Genomic DNA, 11,057 nt, shown 5'->3' with positions numbered 1-11,057 from the left:
TGAATTTTATCAATGTATACAGGGACCAAAGCACTACTCTCTTCGCACCGTCGACAGCCATTTAAACTACATTGATATCAAAATTTCTTCGCGCTTTGTGCAGTGAAGGAATTAAGGCAAGAGACTGCAAAGTTCCATCGCCAAGCTACACACTGAAGGCTATTTCTAGTGGGTGATTGCGCTGTTAGGACAACCTAGCTTGTTGGTACATTGAGAGCGCCTGTGGCGTCACACGAGTGGATAGTGGACTTGGCGGTCGGCATGGACGAGGCGAGAGCGACCGCCGGGAACTCCTCTTCCCAGGAGGACGACGACCCGCTGGGCGGCTACTACCTGCTGTGGAACCTGTCCGCGCTGGCCCTCTCCTCTCCGGAGGTGGACAACTCTACCAACACCACCGCCAACAGCACCCTTTTCATCGTCGACTCCCTCTTCCCCAGCGGGTATTCCCTGCCGCACATCATCCTCGCCTCGATCGTCGTCACGGTGCTCATGATCATCGTCGTCGTCGGCAACATGCTGGTCATTATTGCCATCGCGACAGAGAAGGCCCTCAAGAACATTCAGAACTGGTTCATCGCGTCGCTGGCTGTCGCGGACTTCTTCCTGGGTCTCATCATCATGCCGTTCTCGCTGGCAAACGAGATCATGGGCTACTGGATCTTCGGCAACTGGTGGTGTGACGTTCACAGCGCCATGGACGTGCTGCTGTGCACGGCGTCCATCATGAACCTGTGCCTCATCTCGCTGGACCGCTACTGGTCCATCACGCAGGCCGTCGACTACCTGAAGAAGCGGACGCCAGTCCGCGCTGCCATCATGATCGCTCTCGTCTGGCTGCTGTCTGGCCTCGTCTGCATCCCTCCTCTGCTCGGCTGGAAGGTCGACCGGCCCGTCGAGGAGTTCCCCAAGTGCCAGGTATGTGCCCGCCGATCCGTTAATTTGTTCTGCCTCAGATGGCATCTGGCGATCGCCCGTATCTTGATGCACAAAAATTAATAAAATCAGGCAAAATCAAATTATGATTATTTTATAGTTAAACATTTCATACGAACACAGTGGAATACATGAGGATTCCTACACTTTTTTCCATGAATTAAGATTCCATTTTGTCATTCATATCCAAACGGAATTATTTATTTATTCCAAAATGCTTCTGGCAATGTTTCACACAACCAAGTTGTAATGTATCGTTCGTCTGTCAGCAAACAGCAAATGTAAGTGGTAGAGATAATTAAACCTGCTCAGTGATATGCAGTGCGTAGGTAAAGATTTACCATGTAAAAGGCACACCACAAAAGCAGTAGAAAGTTGTAAATCTCATCGTCAAATGACATGTCTGACGCTGATTTGGCTTCAGGAAAAGAAAATAAGTCTTCTTTCTAAGCGCCGATTGTATCAGGTAGTGCGTGTTGCAGAATGTGGTGTTGTTCGATAACCAGGTTGAATATGAAAAATCTTAATTTAATTTTCGCGTCAAGTAAAGGTGTCAACACTAATTCGGTCTTCGTAATGCAACAATTGAAATGAAATGTTGTAACAGCAAGATGCTATAAACGATCGGTCTGTTGGCTTTCCAACAATGTACGTAACCTATTTTGAGACATCTTTTGCTTGAACAGGAAAGACACAGAATAAAAATCCGTAGTGCCGTTGTGCCTTACTGTTAACGTACAACTAACGCTAATGTAAAACAAAACACTACATAGGACCGAGTAATTACAAGCAACGCCATAGAGAGCATTACTGACGTCAACCACAGGTACCGTGACGGAAGGGAAACACGCACAGCATATACCGTCGACATTTGTACTGTAGTGCACTATTTTCAGTATAGTGCAGATTTAAGGCTTATTGCGACAAGAAACCAAAACGAAATGTAAAGTCTGTGTAACGAGCCGCCCGAGACCACTCAGATCTCCCTGAACATCTAAAAATATTTGGTTGGAGTTCACCCCGTATATGACGGCATCAAAGTTAAATTAAGTATTCGCAGTATATATATTAGACGTAACTGGAGTGACAGATAATCAACATCTTTAAGTTCTTCGTATAGTTTTTTTCTCCATTTTTACTAAAAAAATAAAAACTGCAGGATATTATCTTCAGCCGTACAGCAGTCGTGATCTGTTCCCTTTCTTCAGGTGGTTCATCTTGTTAGGAATCAAGTGACATGCACTTAATCTGTTAATGGCAATAATTTCCTTCTGTTTAAGACGAGAATTAATAAACTGTGGAGTATGAAATATGTGGTGTTGAACCGTCCAGTACCAAGTTCCTTTGAAGTTAACTTCTTCATTATGTAACAATTTCCTTCCGCCGTTTGCCTTTACCGCAAACCGCTGATAGCAAACAAAATGCGGAACTGACCTTACAGTGAGTGCACTATGTTTGGCAAGCTGGTCAGCTCATTCATTACGCCTTCGTCTATGGCCCGGTTTCCACTGGAGAACTATCGATATTGTAAATATCTCAGGAGGACCCGCCCTGAATAGTGCGCAGTTTTCCCTGAAGCTCCCTTGGCAAACGACTACACAGCACTCATTGAATTGGTACATATCAGCACTCTATCGATTTTCAGCGTTGTTGAATATCAAATGGCTGGTATGGCTGCAAATAACTCAGCTCCAACAAGCTTTGCTTCAGTGTTGAAAATTGCGTTGTGATAGTATTACTTTTCCAAATTTAGGAAACGTAACGTTTTTCATGGATACTCCAAAAATGTTTTCAGACAGATACTTTCTCAGTAGTTATCTCAATGATGTTTATATCATATGCAAAGAATTTCCACTCACCTTGAAACTTCCTGACAGATTAAAACTGTGTGCCGGACCGAGACTCGAACTCGGGACCTCTGCCTTTCGCGGGCAAGTGCTCTGCCATCTGAGCACGACTCACGCCCCGTCCTCACAGCTTTACTTCTGGCGGTACCTCGTATCCTACCTCCATAACTTGCCTCTTGCCCGCGAAAGGCAAAGGTCCCGATTCGAGTCTCGGTCCGGCACACAGTTTTAATCTGCCAGGAAGTTTCATATCAGCTCACACTCCGATGCAGAGTGAAAATCTCTTTCTGGAAACATCCCCCAGGCTGTGGCTAAGCCATGTCTCCGGAATACCCTTTCTTTCAGGAGTGCTACTTCTGCAAGGATCGCAGGAGAGCTTCTGTAAAGTTTGGGAGGTACGGGACGAGGTACTGGCAGAAGCAAAGCTGTGAGGAGGGGGCGTGAGTCGTGCTTAGATAGCTCAGATGGTAGAGCACTTGCCTGCGGAAGGCAGAGGTTCAAATGGTTCAAATGGCTCTGAGCATTATGGGACTTAACATCTATCCTCATCAGTCCCCTAGAACTTAGAACTACTTAAACCTAACTAACCTAAGGACATCACACAACACCCAGTCATCACGAGGCAGAGAAAATCCCTGACCCCGCCGGGAATCGAACCCGGGGACCCGGTCGCGGGAAGCGAGAACGCTACCGCACGACCACGAGCTGCGGACAAGGCAGAGGTCCCGAGTTCGAGTTTCGGTCCGGCACACAGTTTTAATCTGCCAGGAAGTTTCATATGAGCGCACACTCCACTGCAGAGTGAAAATCTCACTCTGGTTCACTGACTTTGTTGGAACTGAATTTTAATTATCATTACTATCGAAACATATTTCTACGCTTCATCAGCCGGTTTGTATGTCTTCAAAACTTTATCTAAAAGCTGCAGAGAAACTAATCTAAACCTGTGAGATGTAGTGTTGCAGAAGGATGCTGTAAATTAAGTGCAGTGCTAGGAAAGGAGGAGGAAAGGAATCTGAGGAGAACACTGACTACAACAACTAACACGATAATAGTACATATGTTGGGATGGAAGAATTTCAGTGTACCTAAAGGGAGTTGAAATAATACGGGAAGCCAGATATTGGAATATGTCCAAAAAATAATCTAGGACGTTAGATGTAAGTGGCACTCTGACAGAGATGGCGATAGGGAAGGTAGTAATGGCGATCTGCAGAAACGAATCAGATGCGGTATGTCCACCTCCAGGTCCAATCCCCCCATCTCCACACAAATTGAGTTGGCTGCGCAAATATTACCTGGTTTAGCTTTTTGTCACAAATTTGCACTTCACTGGACATATCCTTGCAGCACTGCACTTGTCCTGACTGCAGCTAAAGCTCACAGCAACGTTGTAGTTCCAATGTTACGTGTACTGTAGTGCCAAATTGTGACATAAAATTGAGTCCAGAGGTGTTTACACTGGACACATATTAAGCATATATGATGCCTAACATGCCTAATACAATTAGATAAATCTGTGTGGGAAAAACAGTAAGAAATAGAGAATTGCAACGGCCACATAAATGTATTCTTAAGCCCACAAAGAAAAGTCAACACAGTTAATATGTGTTGAAATCACTAAATATACTGCCGTAAATGAGCAGATCGGAATAAGCAATAGCCCAGAACATCTTTAATTCCCGTTTCTGAGACTTCGTCGTACCACCTAACGCCGAGATGGTGTGAAAATCGCGTAGAAAACGTTTATTGAATAAGGTGCTTCTTTAAAAACGTCCATTTAGAAGAACTACAATAAGCTTACGTAACACAATCACTCATTTTATTCCAACCGTATCAGATTGTTATTAGAAAAGACTCAAGTGTTTGTAACGAGACGAAGAAAAGTTGTTCATCACATTCCAAGAATCTATAATATCATCCATGACGTGTGTGGACGATCTTCGCCATTATTAACAGGTATAGTCGATGGTGCTGCGTGTATGGTGTTCTTGCGAAGGCGGCCAGTTGTGTGAATCTTGTTTAATTTGTTATAAAATTCGCACAGTGCCGCATGCCTTCTTACATCGAAATATCGTCGCGGATTAAGAGATTCTTGAAAGACACACGCAGAAACTAATTTTTACTTAGAAATACAGGGTATACACCCGAAGGAAAGGGTAAAAAGTTTATTAAAGCGTCATGTATGTTACCAAAAATTGCCTTTCTGATACCAGTACTTCCTTAATTTATAGAATAACTGTTACACGTCGACTATAAAATTCTACCTTATTAATTTATACACAACGTAATGACGATAGGTTTTCGTAACACATTTCATCCTGTTTCATCAGTACTCTCCTGACGTGTCTTCTATGACACATCCACTGATGTCTTCACTTGATTGCCGGCGGTGACTCTTCGCAAGTGGTCGTCTAAAGAAGGATTGCTGCTGACGTAAAACTTGACGACGTCTGCACTTGCATCCGATACTACTCCAGATATCTTTTGCACTGTTTTATTTTTATTTATTACCTCTACAACAACCTTTTAGATATTTTCCTCAACTACAATGAGGACATACTAATGTGTCCTTAGTGCACTAATAACCTCCGTTAAGCTACTTTATGATTGGTTGGTTGTTTGGGGAAGGAGATCAGACAGCGTGGTCATAGGTCTCATCGGATTAGGGAAGGATGGGGAAGGAAGTCGGCCGTGCCCTTTCAGAGGAACCATCCCGGCATTTGCCTGGAGTGATTTAGGGAAATCACGGAAAACCTAAATCAGGATGGCCGGACGCGGGATTGAACCGTCGTCCTCCCGAATGCGACTACTTTATGGAAAAATGTAAACTGTAGTTGTTAACCACAGGATATTGCAATCGTTTATCCGTCATATGAAGTCTAGTCTTATTTTCGTCTTTATTACTAAATTATTATTCGTTTATGGGAACTATATTGCGAATGACATGGGGAGACATACGTTCTCTTAATGAGAAAACGGCTGTTCTTATATGTAACCACGTTTTAGGTGCATAGCGTATGTGGCTGCTGGTGTTAATTGACAATAAAGAGAGCTTTTGTCGACAATGGGGTCACTGTTCTGTTTGCTTAGTTCCGGTTCAAGGTGTAAAAGTTATATTTCATGTTCAGCTGCTGCCTATTCCACCACCATCATTGCCACCTATCTCTCTTATAAAATTAAATTAACTGACGTTTATTGTATAGCACACGTAGCTCATACTAACAGTAAGTAATTATTGAATGATTTCTAACGATAAGCCCCATAACGCTTCGTTTTCACGCCACTTAACGTTTCTCTCCGTCTGCTATTTTCCCACAAAAGTAACGCCGCGTTGTTATAATCGAGTTAACTACGTAATTATACCTCAAAATGGGCTACTAACCAGAAGTTTAGTTGCACATTGGTTTCAGAAAATTTGTGGCGCTACAAACGTGTTGTGACGCAGGGTAGTGTAGCTGTAATCATACAGTATCGTCCTGCATGGTACTATACAAAGCCTCGCGGTGTAACATACATAGTTAAAGATGGTGCCCGGTAACGGTGCTGACATACTCGTATCCCTCTTCCGTAATACATCACAAAACTTCTCACACACTTGGGAGACAACTTTTTATTGTGTCAAGAAATTCTCTGGTTCGCAAAATATTTTCTCGAAGAATACAACTTTAATAATAGATCTGATTAATTTTCCTCACAGTACGCAGTTAGTCTTCGTACTTTATACCCATTTCATCATATATTGACGAAAGCAAACGAAGTGACTTAAGTAAAATTGCATTGTGACCTGTTAACAATTTATAGTACTTATAAGGACGATTATTATGCTGTCAGTAATATTTTGTTACCCAAAATCATGATGCAAGGTCTTATTCTTAAGATATCTGCCACTAATATATAATTGTCTGGTGAAGAAACTTCGTCGAAAAAACTGATTCTGCAACGAGTGAGTTGGTGCAGTGGTTAGCACAATGGACTTATATTCGTGGGGACGACGATTCAAACCCGTGTCTGGCCATTCTGATTTAGGTTTTTCATGATTCCCCTAAATCGATTCAGACAGATATAGGGACCATTCCTTTTGAAAGGACACGGCCAATTTCCTTACCCATTCTTCCCTCGTCCGATGGGACCGATGTCCTCGTTGTTTGTTCCCTTCTCCGTAAGTTAATTTTGCTGGAAACCCAAGAATAATTTTTACTTTTCTTCTACTCAGCGAGAACGGTATGTTCGCACTACGTATAGTATTATCAAAGCAGATTAGAGACGAATGACGCTCGTTATGACTTGCTCTGAAATTTTTAAAAAAAGGTGTCAAGGCTGTAAATAAATCTCATGTACTTTGGCAAGTAAATATCGGCTGACGAGCCGTCACCTGAGGTTTCCTGGAGATATGGCCATCGTATGTAACTTACTGCCTTTCTCATTCTGTAGAGCGATTCACTGATCACCAAAGAGAGCTCTCAGGGGTCCTACAGAATCCCTAAAATCAAAATGATATTTTATTTTGTTAAAGCCGTCACGCAAGCAACCTGCAAATAAAGAAACCCACCAAACGACAATGAACGTGCATTTGGTCACGGACAGTATTATTTTTTTTTCTTGTATATTACCAACACTCCTTTACCACCGGCAAATGGCAGTTTTCTGTATCGGTCGATAAACCGACATTCTCATGGAATGCCTGTTTCGGTCAAATGCTTATATTCTGAAATTATATTTCACATGTAGAGTGATCTTATGTTCCACTTTATGTTTGCACTGTATCCCTTCCCCCTCAGGTATCGGTTTATACCGAGGAATAGGGGTGAGGTAAAGAGTACCATACTGATGACCGGTGTGGACGGCGTCTTCATTTCCTTTTCCCTATAATACTGTCTGACACTCGTTGTAATGTGACTAGTCATAGTGTATGAGACAGCCCTTTGATCATCGCAACGTAGGCCGACTTTCCCCCCTGGGGCTCATCCAAACCATGGAAGTTGGATTTCTGTGATACCCGTACCTATTCATTTAATATAGAAATTTATCAACACAGACTAAGCCTTGGTTCATGCCTGTTTTCCTGTATTCTGTCTTGGTGAATAAACGGTCTTCTATTGATCGATTTATTGGGAACTTTCTGAATTGTAAAAATAACAAGGAGTGTCGTTGCTAGGAATGTATTGCGCCATTAAGTTGAATTTGACGCGCAGTTTTTTCACAATCGTAACTATAATCTGCTCATTCTCGATACAAGTATAGCTGACGCATCCACACTTACTCAAAGCAGTGTTTGGTTCAGGCAGCCCTTAGGAGAGTCCCCCTGTCAGCATGAAGGACGTTAACTACACGTTGTTCATAGAATGGTGGAGAGAGAGAGAGAGAGAGAGAGAGAGAGAGAGAGAGAGAGAGAGAGACCTTTCGAAGAGTGAGGAACCACTGCCCGTATATTGCACAGATCTTTTGCAGACGAAAGGCCCCCTTCCATCGTTTAGTAACGCCACTGCTGTAAATAACTAACATTAACGTTTCTTGTTTATAGGGACGGCCTTTGGAAGCAGCCTATCACCAAAACAGGCTGCCGGGTTCAAATATGGAAAGAAGCACTTATGAATCTTCGTAACAAAGAAAACCGTGCGGCATTTACTTGCCTTTATTCGCGAAATAACGCTGTCCGGCCAATCCCGGAGGAATTACGTTGTTTCCAACGTTGTTACAGCTACTGCTTTGTTCACAACGGACATTACCGTCCATTTCACGACGAACGTGCTGCATTTAGATGAAATCTTCTTCATGTACAAAGTATTTATTTTATCTGTTTTATGTCCTACCAACATATGAGCCGTGAGCTACAGGAAAGTACCGGTAACTCCGTAGGTATTGCCAAGGCAAAATTTAACATCGATGTGAAATTCTTTCGAAAATCAAGTGATGCTGCAGGATGGCCTATTCCCTTGTCCAACCGCCAGAACACTTCCTCAATGAACATGGTTAAGTACTTATGCCCGTAACCGCCTTCGTAAGGTCTGCATCGCCGCCATTCATATGTGGAGAAAATTGTGTAACCTTCAATGCTGTTGGAGTTTTACCGGCACAACTGGAATGACAGATCTGCCATTATATATACTGATTGATGGTAGTTTACGGTTAAGCATTCTGTTCCTGAATCGATTGCATCATTCTAAGCTGCTTCAAAGGACCGAAGGCATAACTGAAAGCAGTATGTTTTATTCTTATAGAATGACGGTCACCCAGTTTATTTATTAATTTAGAGTCATAAGTCTTCTTAATGGTTTGATGCGGCCGCCATGAATTTCTATCCTGCGGATTACAGTAGCACATGCAATCTACCTACTCAATTATTTGTTGTATGTATTCAAATTTTTATTTTCCCCTATACTTTATACTCCCTCTTTTTACCCCCTATAGTTTTTACCCTCTATACCGCCATCTAATGCGATGAAAGTCATTCCCTGCAGTCGTAACACATGTGCTATCTTAATGTCCCTTCCTCTTGTCTGTACTTCAGATATGATGCGTACCTATCTCTAACCCTTCGATTCTCTTCAGTTCCATTTTTCTCACTGTCCTTGATTCACTACCATAAAGTGCTGTCTTCCAAACATACATTCTCAGATATTTCTTCCTCAAACTAAGACTTAGTATTTGATACCACTAAATTTCTTTTGGCCCGGAGTGCCGTCACTCCCTGTGCAACTCTGCCGTTTATGTTCTCCTCACTTTGTCCGTCGTGGGTAATTTTACTTCCAAGGTAGCAGAATTCCTTATCTTCGTCTAGTACTTTCTCATCAGTTTTTATGTTATTCCCGCTGTTCTCATTTGTACTACATCTATTTCTGGTTTGCTTTCCATCCATAGTCTGTATTCTTTAGGCTGTTCATTCCAGTCAACAGATACTGGAATTCTTCATTTTCGCTGAGTCGCAATGTCATCAGCAAATCTTATCACTGATATCTTTTCACCCTGAATTTTAATCCCATTCTCTCTGATATTGCCGTCATTCACTTTAGATATATAAATTGAACATCAGAGCCACAAGACTGCATACCTATCTTACTCCCATTTTAGTTCTAGGACATCGTTCTAGGTCTTCCATTTTTATTTTTTTTTTCACTCTTGGTTGTTGTACATTTTGTATATTACATACCTTCCCCTGTAGCTCACTCCCGTTTTTCTCAGGATTTCGAACCTCTTGCACTATTTGATATTTCCGAAGACTTTTTCTAGATCGACAGATGCTATGATCGTGTCGTGATTTTTCTTCAGCTTTGGTTTCATTATCAAGCGCAACTGAGGGCTGTCTGTCTGTTACCTTTATTTTTCTTAAAGCCAAACTAATCGTCTTCTAATAGATACTTAATTATCTTTCTCAAGTTTTATTGAAAGGAAACCAAAGCTGCTTCGCGATGTATCCCAGCTCGCTCACGTACACGGAGCCACAAACCATGTCGTTTACTGAACAGCTATACTGCTTTATTCATACTCTTTTCATTAGACCTAAAATAAGTATTAAACATTTCATAGTCACGCTGTAAATTTTGAGGTAAGTGCTGGTTTTTTCATTTAGTAGCGGAGCCCAACTCGATTTCTTTGATTCTGAATAAAAAAAAGGGGCTTCAACATCGCCATCACTACTTGTGCTACTGTCCATCGAAGGCACGCAGTAGCTGAGGCCTGCCTAACATCGCTTTACGTTGAACGCAATTTCTAATAGTATCTACATACTTTACTCAACTTAACATGGCAACACATGAACAATAAAAAGAGAGGATAACGTTGCCATTATACGTAGCTTCCGTGTTGAAATGTCTCTATCCCGAATTAGGATATGTACTACGAGGTTGGTCCTTATTTTTCAGAATTTCATGTTTCTTCACGCACACCCACTGCGGTTTTTCATTTTGTTTTAAGAAGAAGAATTTTAAGACATATTTTGTTGAAACTGAAGACGAGGAACAGGTGCCACAGTGCCCGAGAAGCTGTGTCATGCCACTACACGTTGTTAACTCCGGCTCATGCTTGTGCTTGATTGCTACCACACTCGCGAATGTAATTTTCACTCTGCTGCTAAGTGAGCGCTGATACGAAACTACCTGCCTGGACCGAGACTCAAACTTGGGACCTTTGCCATTCCCGGGCTACGCGAGCACGTCTAATGCTCGCTCATTCAGCCCTCGTATGTCACAGGATTTCTTCCGGCAGTACCTCATCTCCTGTCATTCAAACTTCAGAGAACCTTTCCTGCGAAACTTGCGGGCCTACGGTATCGTG

At 42.3% G+C, this 11,057-nt stretch overlaps 1 protein-coding gene across 1 annotated transcript; it reads left to right on the top strand.

The window, feature by feature from the left end:
• The first annotated feature begins 261 nt into the window (after positions 1–261).
• LOC124606260 (alpha-2 adrenergic receptor-like) lies at positions 262–8,388 on the top strand. Its single transcript, XM_047138238.1, has 2 exons — positions 262–918; positions 8,308–8,388. The coding sequence occupies exons 1-2, from the start codon at positions 262–264 to the stop codon at positions 8,386–8,388; spliced, it is 738 nt and encodes a 245-aa protein (XP_046994194.1).
• Positions 8,389–11,057: the final 2,669 nt, after the last annotated feature.

This window comes from Schistocerca americana, chromosome 3, assembly GCF_021461395.2.
Source record: "Schistocerca americana isolate TAMUIC-IGC-003095 chromosome 3, iqSchAmer2.1, whole genome shotgun sequence".
Taxonomy (NCBI): domain Eukaryota; kingdom Metazoa; phylum Arthropoda; class Insecta; order Orthoptera; family Acrididae; genus Schistocerca; species Schistocerca americana.
This window is presented reverse-complemented; position numbering and strand designations above follow the sequence as displayed.

Coding starts and splice junctions, on each gene's coding strand:
- LOC124606260 (XM_047138238.1), top strand. CDS start 262: ATGGACGAGGCGAGAGCGACCGCCGGGAACTCCTCTTCCCAGGAGGAC. Junction 919..8,307: donor AGGAGTTCCCCAAGTGCCAG/GTATGTGCCCGC, acceptor TCTTGTTTATAG/GGACGGCCTTTGGAAGCAGC.